Source organism: Ranitomeya variabilis, chromosome 8 (genome assembly GCF_051348905.1).
Source record: "Ranitomeya variabilis isolate aRanVar5 chromosome 8, aRanVar5.hap1, whole genome shotgun sequence".
Taxonomy (NCBI): Eukaryota; Metazoa; Chordata; class Amphibia; order Anura; family Dendrobatidae; genus Ranitomeya; species Ranitomeya variabilis.
The window spans coordinates 146,876,895-146,895,500 of NC_135239.1; the positions used below are offsets into that span (position 1 = coordinate 146,876,895).

At 40.1% G+C, this 18,606-nt stretch overlaps 1 protein-coding gene across 4 annotated transcripts in view; it reads right to left on the reverse strand.

Moving 5' to 3' along the window:
- Window positions 1–18,606, reverse strand: part of ATF7IP (activating transcription factor 7 interacting protein) — a 73,373-nt gene that overhangs the window by 38,295 nt on the left and 16,472 nt on the right. For 3 of the 4 annotated variants that reach the window (XM_077278431.1, XM_077278434.1, XM_077278432.1), the window contains exons 2-3: window positions 7,793–9,180; window positions 5,260–5,352 (exon numbers count right to left, since the gene is read on the reverse strand). In XM_077278431.1, the coding sequence (XP_077134546.1) occupies window positions 5,260–5,352; window positions 7,793–9,173 (1,474 nt within the window). In that variant the 5' untranslated portion in view covers window positions 9,174–9,180. Of the gene's footprint in view, window positions 1–5,259; window positions 5,353–7,792; window positions 9,181–13,144; window positions 13,288–18,606 lie in introns of those variants that run through there. The other variant, XM_077278433.1, reaches the window with a different exon arrangement.

Sequence of the window (18,606 nt, forward strand, 5' to 3'; positions counted from 1 at the left end):
TTTTCACCCCCAATTTTTTATTTTCCCAAGGGTAAGAGAAGAAATTGGACCCCAAAAATTGTTGTGCAATTTGTCCTGAGTACACTGATACCCCATATGTGGGTGTAAACCATTGTTTGGGCGCAGGGCAGAGCTCAGAAGGGAAGGAGCGCCATTTGACTTTTCAATGCAAAATTGACTGGAATTGAGATGGGACGCCATGTTGCGTTTGGAGAGCCCCTAATGTGCCTAAACATTGAAACCCCCCACGAGTGACACCATTTTGGAAAGTAGACCCCTTAAGGAACTTATCTAGATGTGTGTTGAGCACTTTGACCCAACAAGTGCTTCACAGAAGTTTATAATGCAGAGCCGTAAAAATAAAAAATCATATTTTTTCACAAAAATGATCTTTTCACCCCCATTTTTTTATTTCCCCAAGGGTAAGAGAAGAAATTAGACCACAAAAGTTGTTGTGCAATTTGTCCTGAGTACGACGATACCCCATATGTGGGTGTAAACCATTGTTTGGGTGCATAGCAGAGCTCAGAAGGGAAGAAGCGCTATTTTACTTTTCAATGCAAAATTGACTGTAATTAAGATGGGATGCCATGTTGCGTTTGGAGAGCCCCTGATGTGCCTAAACATTAAACCCCCCCACAAGTGACACCATTTTGGAAAGTAGACCCCCTAAGGAACTTATCTAGATGTGTTTTGAGAGCTTTGAACCCCCAAGTGTTTCACTACAGTTTATAACGCAGAGCCGTGAAAATAAAAATATTTTTTTTTTTCACAAAAATGATTTTTTAGCCCCCAAGTTTTGTATTTTCACAAGGGTATCAGGATAAATTGGACCATAAAAGTTGTTGTCCAATTTGTCCTGAGTACGCTGATACCCCCTATGTGGGGGGGAACCACTGTTTGGGCGCATGACAGAGCTCGGAAGTGAAGGAGCGCCATTTGGAATGCAGACTTAAATGGATTGGTCTACAGGCGTCACGTTGCATTTGCAGAGCCCCTGATGTACCCAAACAGTACAAACCCCCCACAAGTGACCCCATATTGGAAACTAGACCCCCCAAGGAACTTATCTAGATGTGTTGTGAGAACTTTGAACCCCCAAGTGTTTCACTACAGTTTATAACGCAGAGCCGTGAAAATATTATTTTTTTTTTTTTTTCACAAAAATGAAATTTAGCCCCCAGTTTTGTATTTTCACAAGGGTATCAGGATAAATTGGACCCTAAAAGTTGTTGTCCAATTTGTCCTGAGTACGCTGATACCCCCTATGTGGGGGGGAACCACTGTTTGGGCGCATGACAGAGCTCGGAAGGGAAGGAGCGCCATTTGGAATGCAGACTTAAATGGATTGGTCTGCAGGCGTCACGTTGCATTTGCAGAGCCCCTGATGTACCCAAACAGTACAAACCCCCCACAAGTGACCCCATATTGGAAACTAGACCTCCCAAGGAACTTATCTAGATGTGTTGTGAGAACTTTGAACCCCCAAGTGTTTCACTACAGTTTACAACGCAGAGCCGTGAAAATAAAACATATTTTTTTTCCCACAAAAATGATTTTTAGCCCCCCAAATTTTTATTTTCCCAAGGATAACAAGAGAACTTGGACCCCAGAAGTTGTTGTTCAATTTGTCCCTAGTACGCTGATACCCCATATGTTGGGGTAAACCCCTTTTTGGACGCACGGGAGAGCTCGGAAGGGAAGGAGCACTGTTTTACTTTTTCAACGCAGAATTGGCTGGAATTGAGATTGGACGCCATGTCGCGTTTGGAGAGCCCCTGATGTGCCTGAACAGTGGAAGCTCCCCAATTCTACCTGAAACCCTACCCCTAACCTCACCCCTAACCGTTTACTGAACATTTTCTGACAGTCATAAGTGCCACGTATATAAGTGCCACGTATTTAAGTGCCACGTATTTAAGAGCCACGTATTTAAGAGCCACGTATTTCAGTGCCACGTATTTCAGTGCCACGTATTTCAGGCACTGAAAAATACGTGGCACGTAAATACTTCAGTGCCACGATATTTCAGTGCCACGATATTTCAGTGCCACGAATTTCAGTGCCACGTATTTCAGTGCCACGTATTTCAGGCACTGAAAAATACGTGGCACGTAAATACGTGGCACGTAAATACGTGGCACGTAAATACGTGGCACGTAAATACGTGGCACGTAAATACGTGGCACGTAAATACGTGGCACGTAAATACGTGGCACGTAAATACGTGGCACTGAAATACGTGGCACTGAAATACGTGGCACTGAAATACGTGGCACTGAAATACGTGGCACTGAAATACGTGGCACTGAAATACGTGGCACTGAAATACGTGGCACTGAAATACGTGGCACTGAAATACGTGGCACTGAAATACGTGGCACTGAAATACGTGGCACTGAAATACGTGGCACTGAAATGCGTGGCACTGAAATGCGTGGCACTGAAATGCGTGGCACTGAAATACGTGGCACTGAAATACGTGGCACTTAAATACGTGGCACTTAAATACGTGGCACTTAAATACGTGGCACTTAAATACGTGGCACTTAAATACGTGGCACTTAAATACGTGGCACTTAAATACGTGGCCACTGAAATATCGTGGCACTTATATACGTATATACGTATATAAACGTATATTTCAGTGCCACGTATTTCAGTGCCACGTATTTCAGGTTAGGGGTAGGGTTAGGGGTAGGGTTAGGGTTTTTTGTTTTTTTCTTGTTTTCTTGTGTTTTTCTATAAAAACGCATGCGTTTTACCGCGTTTACATGCATTTTTTCACACATGCGGTTTTTTTAAAAAACGCATGCAGATAAAAACGCAAGTGTGAAACCAGACTAAAAGACGCTTTTTATAGCAAAAAAGTTTTTGCGTCTCCACATTTTGAGACCTATAATTTTTCCACATTTTGGTCCACAGAGTCATGTGAGGTCTTGTTTTTTGCGGGACGAGTTGACGTTTTTATTGGTAACATTTTCGGACACGTGACAGTTTTTGATCGCTTTTTATTCCGATTTTTGTGAGGCAGAAAGACCAAAAACCAGCTATTCATGAATTTCTTTTGGGGGAGGCGTTTATACCGTTCCGCGTTTGGTAAAATTGATAAAGCAGTTTTATTCTTCGGGTCAGTACGATTACAGCGATACCTCATTTATATCATTTTTTTATGTTTTGACGCTTTTATACGATAAAAACTATTTTATAGAAAAAATAATTATTTTGGCATCGCTTTATTCTGAGGACTATAACTTTTTAATTTTTTTGCTGATGATGCTGTATGGCGGCTCGTTTTTTGCGGGACAATATGACGTTTTCAGTGGTACCATGGTTATTTATATCCGTCTTTTTGATCGCGTGTTATTCCACTTTTTGTTCGGCGGTATGGTAATAAAGCGTTGTTTTTTGCCTCGTTTTTTTTTTTTTTTTTCTTACGGTGTTTACTGAAGGGGTTAACTAGTGGGCCAGTTTTATAGGTTGGGTCGTTACGGACGCGGCGATACTAAATATGTGTACTTTTATTGTTTTTGTTTGTTTTTTTTAGATAAAGAAATGTATTTATGGGAATAATATTTTTTTTTTTATTATTATTTATTTAGGAATTTTTTTTTTTTTTTTTTTTTTTTTACACATGTGGAAATTTTTTTTTTTACTTTTTTACTTTGTCCCAGGGGGGGACATCACAGATCGCAGATCTGGTAGTGTGCACAGCACTCTATCAGATCCGCGATCATACTTTCATCGGAGCAGGCTGCAGCTTTCATCTGCAGCCTGCTCCGACCCGGAAGTGCTCCCTGCAGGACCCGGATACAGCCCCTCGGCCATTTTGGATCCGGGGCCTGCAGGGAGAAGACGTTCGGTACGAGGTGAGTACATCACCTTGTACCGATCGTCTCAGGGAAGCCCGCAGGGAGCCCCCTCCCTGCGCGATGCTTCCCTGTACCGCCGGTACACCGCGATCATGTTTGATCGCGGTGTGCCGGGGGTTAATGTGCCGGGGGCGGTCCGTGACTGCTCCTGGCACATAGTGCCGGATGTCAGCTGCGATGTGCAGCCGACACCCGGCCGCGATCGGCCGCGCTCCCCCCGTGAGCGCGGCCGATCGCGTATGACGTACTATCCCGTCACCGGGAATTAAGGCCCACCCCACCTCGACGGGATAGTACGTCATACGGGCTTAAGGGGTTAAAGGGGATTGTCCACTACTCTTAGCTCTCCCTTTAGTATTTATATTACTCATTTATAAAGCACCATCATATTCCACAGCGCTTTGCAGACAATATCAGCAATGTAAACAAAGGGAATTTAGATTGTGAGCCCCAATCAGTATGTCTTTGGAGTAAAAAACGCAGCATGTTCATTAATTTTGCTTTTTTTCGCTTTTTTCCCCCTCTATATAATGCATTGGGAAAGCTCCGGAAAAAAAACTTGCAAAAACGTGAAAAAAACGCATGTGGATTTCTTGCAGAAAATGTCTGGTTTTCTTCAGGAAATTTCTGCAAGAAATCCTGACGTGTGCACATAGCCTAAAAAAAAAATAAATTAAAGACAAAATGATAAGACATGCAGAAGGATAATGTGAGCACAGTTTGGTGGCAAGAGAAAGATGCTAGGAGAGTTGATATTTGACTAAGTCATCCTGTATTTCACAGAACTCAGACACCGACTTCCCGTCTACACAGAGCATGTACTGGACTGGTTGTCAGACTGGGGATCACTAAACAACTTTATATAATGAAGACCGGAGAGAGATGCATAGATGTTGCGGAATTGGGATTGAAAATTAAATTAGTGAGAATATTGATGGTGAGCAAGCATTGTGTGTAAAAATAATTGCTGTGGCGCTTCTTTAAATAAGCTTGAAATAGTGAACGATATGACACACCAATATCGTTTGGTCAGCTCAAGTGCCCAGATCTTCCTATAGCTGCTCCAGAGCAGTGTGTAAAGGGGGTTGGCTGACTGCGAAATACAAAGGTTATGCTGGCCACTTCTGTCACATGATCAGAGAAGAGGGGTTCTTAAATGAATACTTTCTAAGAAAATATTTTAAGAAAATAATTAGTGAATCCTATGACAATCCTTTCAGCAGCAGAGGATAGGTACTAAAGAGGGCTTAAGCACTACAAACTTAAAAAAAAAAAAAAAATGTAAACATCAACTTCTTCTGGACATCCCTTAATTGTGAGACGTGATCTCTACCATAAAACCAATTTCTAAAAAGTTTTCCAGTAACAAGTAATCCGATAATCTTACTTTTCTCTGCTTGTGATTCATCCTTAGTTTCTGGCCCTGTGTGTTCATCAGCAGGTTTTTCCTTTGACTCTGCAATAACTTCTTTAACCTCATCTGCAACAAAAAAAACCCAAAACTATTGTTTTAAGCTAAAATGAAGACACTTATTTTCCCATTGAACCCAATGATTAGTGGAAGAACCACTCGGTGGAACTAGAGAAACCAAAAAAAAAAAAAAAGAATGGAACAGAGACACTGGTTACATACTGTATTTTTCAGACTATAAGACGCACTTTTTTCCTCCAAAAATGTGGAAGAAAATGGGGATGCGTCATTGTCCGGATGTACCGGCTGTGGCAGTGATGGGGAGGTGGGGGAGAGGCATTGGCGGAGTAGCGGGTCACAGAGGTAGGAGCCTGGCGGCTGCGGCTTACTCCTGTGCCTGTTTCTAAAAAGAAATGAATATTCACTGCATTCCACACCCATGGAGGCCAATGAATAATAATTTCTCTTTAATTATAGTATCTTGGTATTATTGGCCCGCACCCCGGTATGCATGCCCCATCCTTATGATTGGCCCCCACACAAAACATTTAATAAAGGGGAAAAAAAAACAAAAAAAAAAAAAAAACACACTTACCTTTCTGTACTCCCTTGCAGCGTCCTGCTCTGCTGCCAGCAGCTGCTTTATGCTTGTATGCAGCGTATGGCAGGAACGTCATGCGCTGCTCACAAGCAGAGCACAGCTGCCGGAATACTCACCGCTCTGCACGCCGGGACTGTGTGCGCAGAGAGCAATGAGTATTCAATGTGCTTCAGTAGCGAGCAGTGTCAGCCGGAGCCTTCCTCCTGCTGCAGTCGGTCACATGTGCCGCTACTTAAGAGAAATGAATATTCACCTCTTTCCATGCCCAGAGCGCCGAGTAGGTATGTTTTTTTTTTGTTTTTTTTTAAATGTTTTCTGATGGGGCCATGCACACCAGAATGGGAATGGGGACAATCATACTAGGACGAGATGGGGGCTATGCACACCAGGATAGGGATGAGGGGGCCATGCACACCAGGATAAGGGATATAAAGTACAGAATTGACATTTTTTGCCTTTTTTTCCCCCTAATTTCCTCCTTTAAAACCTAGGTGCGTCTTATGGTCTGATGCGCCTTATAGTCTGAAACATACGGGTAATTCAAATATCAGGACAAAGTAGGTGTTATAAAAATAAATACCTTTATTAACAAATAATAGCATATGAACTGAAGGTGCTACCACACCTGTGTCTCCATCATACCAGATTATTTCTGTTTAATACCTTTATGAATTTGTCATTTTTGTAAGTGCCTTCAGTGTCAACACTTACCATACTTGTTAATAAAGGTATTTTTTTTTTTTTTTTGAACACCTACTTTGTACCGATATTTTGACATTTTAATTATGCCAACCATGTCTCGGCTCCATTCTACTTTTAGGTTTCTATAATCAGGACAAGGTAGAAAACGTTGCATTTTATTAGGAGAAAAAAAAAAAAAGCATCCAGATCACCCAGACCCAACCAAATGAAAGCAGTAGATGAAATAATAGTAAGTTCAGTAAATAGATGAAATGGTAGTAGATGAAATATTTCCAATATGAAATAACAATGCAGTTGATCAGCAGCATTCAGGTAGATAATTTAGTTTAGGTTAAAGAGTCATTCCCTGAAATCAAAGTTATATCATATGGATAGGGAATAACTTGCTGATCTCTAAAGACATGACAATGGGATTCCCAGTGATCCCCAGATCAGGGCCATGTGGGAAATAGTGCGATATACTGTTTTCTCCACCAGAGACACGGGAAATTGAAGAAGCAAAAAAAAGCAAAGCATGTGACCCCACAATACACCTTTAAATTTGGTTATGTGGGAAATTTTTAAAGTGTGAGGACACATGATCTGCGATCCTTTCCAGGAAAGCGTGGCTTCTTCTACAGAATAGTTATTTGTCAAAAATCTGTCTAGCCCTAATAAGCAGTTTTGAAGAAAGTGATCACAACTGTTAAATCAATTTCTTTCTTTAAAAAAAAAAAAAAAATTACTTTTCAAGGGGTAGTACATATATGGAGATTAACGAAAAGTAATGAAAAAACTATTGTAGAAGACTTCGCCATAAAAAGGGTTGCCATTTCCAGATTTTAAAAAAATGAAATGCGAAAGTTTAAAAAAATGCTACAAATTCTAAAATAAAAACCTCTATCCCATGCCAATCCCGCAATGAAAGCTCCTTGGTTACAAGCTGCTAGCATGTAACGGCTTCATGGCACTGTGCTTAGCGGTGGTACCAGTAGTACAACACACAACCACTGAGGCCACGGATAGGCTGAAGCAGACAACTGACGGAAAGTTTGAAAGGAATAGACCATCAGGGCCAAACAAACCATCAAAGCTAGATCGGCAGTGGTTGGATAAAGTGAGTAGTATTTATTTTTGAACATTTAGGGCTTTTTTTCCCCTCTTTAGACAATGCGTTGTAAAGCAATGATAGAAGTGCTGAATTGAGTTCATGAATAAGAAAGTTACCTTGATCAGTTAACATGCTCTCTTTCAGTGGGGTGCTTTCACCACAGGGTTCTTCTTCGTCTGAAAGCACTAAAAAGGCTTCACTGGGCAGAGTCTCACTAGTATCAATCTTTGTTGGAGAAGCTGTAATACTTTCTGCTTTTTCTTCTTTATCAGGGACAGTTTCAAAATCTGATGTGCCCTCTGAAAAACATTTATCTTCTACCGGTTTAAGCTTTTCTAGAATAGGTATAATGTCATCAGTTTCCATTTCTTCTGCATTTTCTAACTCAGGCCCCATCTGTGCCTCTGATGGAGCCTTATCAATTAGAGCTTCTGCAGGTAATGGAGATATTGGCTCTATATTTTGCACGTTATGGTCCACCTCCATGCTACTTGATATAGCCTCATCCCCAAAATTGTTTTGTTCTACCATGGACTCTGAAGTTTCCCTTTTATCCGCCAAAGGGGACCCATTTTCTTCCACATTCATACCTGGTGAAACATCATCATCATCATGTGACTCCTTTACAAGCTCTGTACTTTCCTGCTCTTCAGTATTTGTGTCCGTTTCCTCAGTATTCTGTAATTCACTGTGTAATTCATCAATGATAGCTTCATTTTCTTGCTCCTCAGCTGAGAGATCATCCTTTTCTACATCATTACCAGAATCTACAGTCTCTGGTTCAAGAGGCTCTTTAGTAATATTACTCTCTTCTATTACATTCCCTGAATCATCAATAGGAGTCTCTGAAATAATGTCCATATCTTCATTTTCCAATTCTCTGATCAGGGAGTCCTCCACAGGATTTTCATCTTCCGGCTTACTTGTGTCCTCTGAAACCATGCAATTTTCCTCCTCACTGGGAATGTCTGACTGGGTCTGCTCCTCTGGACTTTCAGGCTCGCAGGAGGCATTCTCCTCAAGCAGTTCATTGGAATCGATTTGTTCTACTCCTTTGTGAGGAATAATTTCATCCTGCTCTTGTTGGGTGGTGTCAGTTTGGATAGTCGCCTCTACGGGCCCAACTGTATTACCATCTCCCTGACATACAGTACTTTTAGTAAGTCCTAGATCAAGCGACAGCTTTAGGTCACTGGTTTGGTCAATGTGTTTTAAACTGTCTCTTAGGTCAGAAAGCTTCACAACAGGAATTTCAAGAGCATCACAATTAATATCTAGAATGCCATTTAGATTCTTTGAGTCCTCCATGAGTACTTTATCATTGCGGGTATAATTCATATCTGAATTGCCATTTTCATGGATTCCATTAACTAGCTTCACCTCCGGAGATTTAAGCACTTTTGCTTTGTGTACAGCTTCCAACTGATGGCGGTCACTTGCTTTCATTGTTTTGCGGGCTTTAAACACTTTCTTTTGAGGTTCCTCCGCAGTTTCCATCTCAAACCTTTAAAACAAGAATTTGACATTGAGCATAGGTCTAAAATTCAAGCACAAATTACAAAAAAGAAAGCACAGAGCATTTCCCTACACAGTCATACACCTGTGTAGGTATACTGCCCTCTGACAAGAGGAATAATGACTTAAATCGGCAATACATTCAATAATGTCTGAGACATAACAGAAGTGGCACAATGTAATTATAAAAAAAAAGAAAAAACCCACATGAAGTAACTCCAATAGCAATTAGCTCATTTCAGGGATACAACTGCATCAAGGTCAATACTGATCCTTTGAAGGCTGTACCAGAGGACATCTCTTAAAAGGGAACCTGACAGCGGATTCATGTTGTCGAAATTATGGGCAGCATGAATTAGTGGCTGGATTATTCCAGCCATTTATGCGTTACTCTAAGGGTAGGGTCACATGACAGTTTTCTCCACACCTGAAAAAACTGTTCTGTTATCCAGATCAGAATGGCAACAGTTTTTCTGGGACGTGGAGAAAAAAAAAAAAACAAACAACAAAAAGTTTGTTGACCGTCTCCATTCTGTCAGTCGGTAAAAATCGAATCGAACTTTGATGTCATCTGAATGCGGTCCTATTTCTTTCATGGACCCACAGACTTGAACAGCAGATTTTGATCCAACACAGATCAAAATTGCACACTTCTCCGATCTGTTCCAAGGATCACAGCCCCACAGAATATCATATGTATGAGTGCCATCCATGATAACCACACATGGCACTCGTACTAAAAAAATTGATAATTAGGACTAGTCATTGGAGACTAGCCTGCTCGGTTCAGAGAAAAACTACAAGCCTGTAACAGACGACGATGTGGTCAGCATGATAGATTATAGGTTCCCTGTATTTATAAAAAAAAAAAAAAAAAAAAAAGGCCAGTATAAAAAAAGTTACATAATGCTGGTGCAACCACACTATTGGCAATAACAACAGCTAAAAGTTATATTATAAAAACCACAGTTCACCACATGGCTATGATCAAACAAACTTCAAAACTCAATTACAGTAAGTTTGCTGTCCAGGAGTTCAATAAAATAAGTATGGGGACAGCACAATTGTTCCAGAATCCCTCCGGTGGGAAGACTGAACATGTTGGATTTTTGCAAACACAAACCTCAGTTGCATGTTATATGCAGGGTAGTGCCACACAATGGTGGTCTACCCACAAGGAAAATACACACCAACTCCAAGGAAGTGGAGAGATATAGGAGAATAAGGAGTACACCAGTGGATGAAATTAAAAAAAGTTTCAATTTTTATTAGAATTGTTTAAAAAATATATATTTTTTAGAATGTGACATGACACCATTCAAGAAACAGAACCCATGGAGAGACTACTCACCAATACATCAATATTGCAGAGATCCCATGCATCCTGTGAAGCTAAAAGGTGCTGGTGTGCTAATGGGCGAGTCACGGTAAAGAACCACCGAAAAAAAATAATATCCTGCAGTGGACAGGTAATTAGAGAGCCCATATTTGGCAGGTTCTTACCTAGACAAGATGAATAGGGCCCCAGGCCAGGTGGTAATGTTTGGATTTTACCCGCCTGCTCCTTGGCCTAAATCCCTTTTTTCCCCCTCAACTAGTCTGGCACATTTATTTCATTCCAACCACCAGAATAACACAAAAAAATCCACTATTCCTGAATTAGTAGAACCTTTAAAAAAATAACACTGTGAACACGTATTAAATAGACATTTAACTAGATACATTTACAAAAACAGTGCATAAAGCAGTAAAGTTAATTCCACAAGTGAGACGTATATTTCACTACTAATTTAGCAGCAAATTATCACGTGTTACATACATTTATTTGACGTGGATTAGATCTTAAGAATTCAAAAGAGGAAAATAAACACCAGATTTCCACATAAGATAAAAAAAAAAATCTGGAAAGCTCATTTTACTTGAGGATTATTCCAATTATATGGATTTTTTAAATCTGGCACAAACCTATATATGGTCACATCAAACAAGACTACAGTCCTGTATAAAAAAAATCCTCTAGTCTGAATGTGATTTAATCTGCATCAATGGCTTCTCGTTCTGCTCACATATCTTTAACGCCTGTTTCTGGCTGTAAGGCAAGTGGCTGCACCAGCTTCCCTCCACCAGTTAGTCATAGACCAACCAAGTCCTATCCTTCTCTACCATATTCGCATGAAATGGAAGAAATCTGAACAAATGTGCTCTGTAGGATTTTAATACAACTTTATTAAAGATCAAGGTGGACTTTATGAACCCAATACCCAAAACGTAAGAAAGTTATGCTACGGTTTACATGTTTTATTTCTTGGTTTGTGATTTTTTTAACCCCTCCACCACTGACATATGCCATGGAGTCGGTGTGTAGCCAGTTCAGGAGCTGAGCTCACACCACACAGGGCAGATGCCTACTGGGCTGTTAAATAGCCGGCATCTGCCTCTAACAGCAGCAAATCACCTGTTAACCCCTTAAATGCTGCTGTTAATCACTGACAACAGCATCTACGTACAGACACAGCCCTGGCATTTCCTCAGATGCCCAATGGCTCCCCGCTATACGACTGTGTGCGATCAGCTGCTATGGCAGCTCGGGCCTGCTGAAGGCCCAGTGAATGCCGTGTTAATTTAGCCTATTAAGTCCAGCCAATCAGCTTCATAGAGACTGATCTTTATGGTACACTGCAATACTAGTATGTAGTACAAGAGGTGAAATTATCACAAGTTCAAAGTGCCCCGCTGGATGATGGGGAAGAAAATAAAATAAATAAATTTGAAATCACCCTGGTAAACAACGAAAAATAAAATGTGAAAAAATAATATTTTGAATTGATGCATTTGTAAAAATCCAATGAAAATATAAACCCATACCCATACAGTAAATATTGCAAAGCGTAAAAAATTCACAACACGAAAATTGCTGTTTTTTGTTCTGCCTTTTGTCCTCAAAGTTGAAAAACAGAATAGGAGGTAAAAGAGGCCCAAGTAGTTGTGATTATTCAGATCAGGTCCACGGCCATCAGCTCATTTCGCCACATGAATACAAACTGAATTTTATGGCCATCACATAGTTCAGCACTTGTCACAATATTGATATTGGCCCATGGCATAAATAACCAAGTATGTGGTTACAAGCATTAAAAGGGCAAATAGCTTGAAAACTACTTAACACTTACACCTGTTAAATCAGTAGATTTGCCATGTGACCAATGAAGTTGTTTGCCAGCTTATGTAACAAGTAAGATTTGATTGGGAGTTTGGATGCGTAGGAGGGGTCATCATTTAGCAGGAAGATCTGTGACTGACCCGGGTATCATTGTAGATGCTTGTAAAGCAAAAATTTCAAGTCTGTCCCAATGATCAAGAGAACTTACAGAATCCTGCACTTGCAAAGCTTTATCGTGAAGATTTTCATAAATCCACTGAAAATTTTCTTGGCAGAACATTACCAAAAATGGAGAGGTGTCAAATAATTGCTGCCTACAGATTTTTTCCTTCTATAATCACAGCACAAAGTCTTGCAATAAGTCAGTTTAATTGTACGAGTTTTCCTGTACTATAGTTTACCAGCCATACTGCTCACGTCTGTGGTATCATTGGATACATGAAAGTGGTTTCTTCTGAGCTGGAAAACTAGCGGGAAGGTGTGTCACATTGTAACCCTACACCAAAACATTACCAAATATATTAATGATGCATTAGGCTCATGGCGTTATTGCATTTGCTACAAAAGACCAGTTTTAAAGTCACAAAAACACCTATGTACTGCCACATGCTACAAATTTTGAGCAATAAGTGTGCCTTAACGCAAATTTCAAATAAGGCCTTGTAAATTTGCTATGAATGAAAACTGCAGACAGGAGCCTGCTCTATTCCATCAACATCTCAGTCCCCTGATGAAAAAAAAAACAGCAAAGGATTTAAATGAGGTTATAAAAACATATATAAAAAAAGCATACCGGAAAGGGAGCCCCCTGCAGCCATGGTGCCGTCAAAGATCAGCTCTCCCGGCAAATAACCACACCAGCTCTGTCTGATGTCAGATGAATGAGTGCACAATTTGCATAGCAGCAACCATTGGTTTTTATACTTCACATTATGCAAACCAATCCGGATAGGCAGCAGACAGCTGACTGCACAGAGGAGGAGGGGATGGAGAAATCTGCCTAGTAACAGGGAGACTGGGAAAATGTCATGTACCAGGTCTGACCAGGATGTGGAAATGGAAGCAGATTGTGGCAGGATTTGGGAAAATTACAAAGAACATTTGCAACACATTTTACATGGCTTAATATCATGTAGCCATTTACAGATGGAGAGTGAATTATAACTAGAGTAATTTATTTTACCAGTGAAGCTTCAGAAGAAAATGCCTTTAAGTAAATGATGCACATGATGCAGTTTGTTTACATTACCGACACATCAGAAAAAGTATTGGTGGGGCTATAGGTACACAGACAGCACAGGACAGAAATGCAGTATACCAAGTCACCAGTAATACGATGACCGTATAACCTACAGCTGTAAAGTGATGGCACGGTGCTGAATACAGGCAGGAGCCCAAGAGGCAGGCATGCTCAGACGGAACCAGAGCAGCAGGCGTGCCATTGTGCTAGGACCTCTGCTCATCTGGCCACTGCACAGGCCCCTTCTGCAAGGCTAAAAGGGAGTATGGCAGACTGTGCTTACTAAGCCATCCACGGCACCAGGGAGGAGATATTGCCAAGCAACCCTGTTGGGCCACAAGAATTGATAAAAATACATATTTTTATTTTTTAGCTAGCAAGTACTTAGAGGTCAGTCCCAGCCCATAAGTGGCAAATGCACCAGGTTAGGGTCATACAGTGCATGGATGAGGTCTCCGTGCAGATCAAACTATCACCCATGCAGCTGTCCACAAAGGGCAAGGCACTGGCCCCATGAAGGTTGGACTCCTGGAGCACTTATGTGATCTGGGATGGGTATCAAAGCACTTGGTCAAATCAAAACTTGATGTTACATACATTAAGAAAACAAAATCAGCAACCACACCGGTATAAGTGAAAATGTCTATAAAATCCCCTTCCAAGGCATACACCATCTGACAGACACACGTGTACAATTGTAACAGCCTAAAAGAGTGAGCCATCAGAAACATTATCTATTGTTAAATCAGGTATTTGTGTTAATTTTTTTCAAAGCTATCTTTTCCCTTTTTTTTATTATTATTTTTATTATTTTTTATTTTTTTAAACAAAATTAGAAATGCTGCAATTTACATACTGGCCACTAGGCCTTTTTTAGATCAACTCTCTGGTGCCTCAAAATTCACATGAACATTAACCACATTGTGCAAAGGTCATTGTGAAGAAAGGGAAGCAGTGTCAGCTGTGACATCGCTTATTGTGCTTGGTGGACCCTGTGTGATCAGCTGTGTATAGAGGTTATCAGCAGAGGCAGGATTACAATGACTAATAAAGAAACTGCTCTAAACGCTTCCTACAATGCAGCAAGTATAAGCCTAAGATAGCCCCAGTGGCCAGTGTGAAAGTTGAAAGTTTAGTAGTTTTAATTTTTAAGATTATAATGCAATATGAAATACATGCTTTTTTTATTTTTGGCAATTTTAAACACAAAAGGCTGATTTAAACAATTATCTGATGACACATTCCCTTTTAAATAGCTTCTTCATCATGTAACACTAATCATAATTTAAGGTTCCTGCAGGACTTTCCTCACTACAAAAGTGGTACAAAGTTGACCAGCTCCACATCTAAACACACTGTGCTCCTGATCAGGTTATTTGCTTGCAAGAATCCGTGTTGCAGACATTTTTTCATAGCTTTCATACTACTACATACTAGTAGATATAAACAAATTTAATTGGCATTTATGAATTCTGCACATTTTTTTAAGCCTCAAGCCAAAAATTGTACGGGAGATTGGATTTAGGATCCCATTATTATCTAGAACTGGGTGACATCATCCCTAGGGATCTACTGTAATACATACATAGGCATTATTTAAAGTCATATTTTATATTTTATGCTTAAAAAAAAGCATCCAAGCAAAAAACCATAAAGAAACTTAAACTTGAGACCACAGGAAAAGGATAAAAATGACCATATAAAAAGATAAATCAAAAGGTTAAAAAAAAATGGGAAGCATTTTTTCTTAAATTTCTGACAAATTTAGTGCTCTGAGAACGAAAGGAGATGTTTAATGAGGAGATTTACAATTTATGTCTATGGGGCCTGGGCTTGGTTTATTGAGGTCTAGAACTTTATTGCCAGATTGATTGCTCCTCCCAAAGACATGTAGTTTCAGGTGTCTGACAGGCACTATCCTTAGCTATACGTACCATATACACTACATAGAAAAAAGTATTGGCATGCACCTCTTTAGACATTAAAAATCAAGTTTTTCCATTCAGTCCCAATGACACGTGTAAAATCCAGCCTCCAGCCATACAGTCTGCCTTTACAACGTTTGAGAATGAAAGTCGTTCTGAAGAGCAATCTAAATACGATTGTGGTCCTGCAATAGGATGTCAGCATTATAACAAGCCAGCTCAGGAAATGTCTTCCCTAACATCCCATGATCAACAGAGTGGCATTATTGAAAGGAAAAATGTTTTAGGAACTACAGCAACTCGTCCACGAAATGACACATCGGGTAAAGATGACCGACTGAGAGGATAAAAGTTGTCTTTGCTTTGCTGACTCGTAACTGCAGAGTCCAAACTTCCTCTAGCATCAAGATTAGCACAAAAACTTGTGCACCAGGAGCTTCATGACAAGGGTTTCCATGGCTGAGCAGTTACTGTAAATCTTACATCACCAAGCGTCAGATACCACCATTGGACTCTGGAGCAGTTGAGAGGTGTTCTGTTGAGTGACCAATCACACTTATCTGGCATCCGATGGAGGATTGGAGAATTTTACCTACTGGAATCGTGCAACTGTAAAGTTTGGTTCTTCATAGTCAATGTCATAAAAGCGCCTATAGGAGTAATGTGAAGGTGTCCCAATACAGCTGTCCATATAGTAAGTGTGCGGCAGACAACACTCTAAAGATTACAGCATACTTTAGGCCCTGGCACAATGCAAGCACATTGCAAGACGATTGTATACTAATATCATTGGAAAAAAAAAAAAAAAAACACCTTCAGACAGATAGGTAAATAAATTATAGTTCTCATTCGGTAGCAAAGGAAAAAAGTAAAATGTCAAGTCACAATGACCAAAACTGACAATAATTGAGTAGGTTGCTTCTTAACAGCTGGAGGAAAGCATCCCAACTCCTAATCAGGGCACCCAATGTAAATGGACTATCACAATTTGTACACATTGATGACACCTTCATCAGCCAGCTCAGCAGAACAGAATCAGCTTACATTCTGGGCCTCCTACCTTTGCAAGCAAAAAATGCCTGAAAAAGCCAAGATCTGCCACTATGAGGTACCACTAGTTGCCAATGTAGCAAACATACATGTGCAGGTAGGCATGCAAGGTTAAAAAGAAGTAGCCATTGCCCAAAAATTATTTAACCCCTATACCCCCAAGGGTGGTTTGCACGTTAATGACCAGGCCAATTTTTACAATTCTGACCACTGTCCCTTTATGAGTTTATAACTCTGGAACGCTTCAACAGATCCTGGCGATTCTGACATTGTTTTCTCCAGACATATTGTACTTCATGATAGTGGTACAATTTCTTTGATATTACCTGCGTTTATTTGTGAAAAAAACAGAAATTTGGCGAAAATTTTGAAAATTTCGCAATTTTCCAACTTTGAATCTTTATTCAATTAAATGACAGAGATATGTCACACAAAATACTTAATAAGTAACATTTCCCACATGTCTACTTTACATCAGCACAATTTTGGAACCAAAATTTGTTTTCGTTAGGGAGTTATAAGGGTTAAAAGTTGACCAGCAATTTCTCATTTTTACAACACCATTTTTTTTTTTTTTTTTTAGGGACCACATCTCATTTGAAGTCATTTTGAGGGGTCTATATGATAGAAAATACCCAAGTGTGACACCATTCTAAAAACTGCACCCCTCAAGGTGCTCAAAACCACATTCAAGAAGTTTATTAACCCTTCAGGTGTTACAGGAATTTTTGGAATGTTTAAATAAAAATGAACATTTAATTTTTTTTTTTTTTTTTTTTTTTTTTTTTTTTTTTTTTTTTTTTTACACAAAAAATTTATTTCAGCTCCAATTTGTTTTATTTTACCAAGGGTAACAGGACAAATTGTACAACAACTTTTGGGTTCCATTTTCTCCTGAGTACGCCGATACCTAATATGTGGGGGAAACCACTGTTTGGGTGCATGGGAGAGCTCGGAAGGGAAGGAGCGCCATTTGACTTTTCAATGCAAAATTGACTGGAATTGAGATGGGACGCCATGTTGCGTTTGGAGAGCCCCTGATGTGCCTAAACATTGAAACCCCCCACAAGTGACACCATTTTGGAAAGTAGACCCCCTAAGGAACTTATCTAGATGTGTGGTGAGAGCTTTGAACCCCCAAGTGTTTCACTACAGTTTATAACGCAGAGCTGTGAAAATTATTATTATTTTTTTTTTCCACAAAAATTATTTTTTAGCCCCCAGTTTTTGTATTTTCCCAAGGGTAGCAGGAGAAATTGGACACCAAAAGTTGTTGTCCAATGTGTCCTGAGTACGCCGATACCCCATATGTTGGGGTAAACCCCTGTTTGGGCGCACAGGAGAGCTCGGAAGGGAAGGAGCACTGTTTTACTTTTTCAACGCAGAATTGGGGCTGGAATTGAGATCGGACGCCACGTCGCGTTTGGAGAGCCCATTATGTGCCTAAACAGTGGAAACCCCCTAATTATAACAAAACCCTAATCCAAACACATCCCTGACCCTAATCCCAACGGTAACCCTAACCACACCCCTAACCCTAATCCCAACCCTATTCCCAACCGTAAATGTAATCCAAACCCTAACCCTAACTTTAGCCCCAACCCTAACTGTAGCCTTAACCCTAGCCCCAATGGGAAAATGGAAATAAATACATTTTTGTAATTTTTTGCTAACTAAGGGGGGTGATGAAGGGGGGTTTGATTTACTTTTATTGCGGGTTTTTTTAGCGGATTTTTATGATTGGCAGCCGTCACACTGAAAGACGCTTTTTATTGCATAAAATATTTCTTGCGTTGCCACATTTTGAGAGCTATAATTTTTCCATATTTTGGTCCACAGAGTCATGTGAGGTCTTGTTTTTTGCGGGACGAGTTGACGTTTTTATTGGTAACATTTTCGGGCACATGACATTTTGTGATCGCTTTTTATTCCGATTTTTGTGAGGCAGAATGACCAAAAACCAGCTATTCATGAATTTCTTTTGGGGGAGGCGTTTATACCGTTCCACGTTTGGTAAAATGGATAAAGCAGTTTTATTCT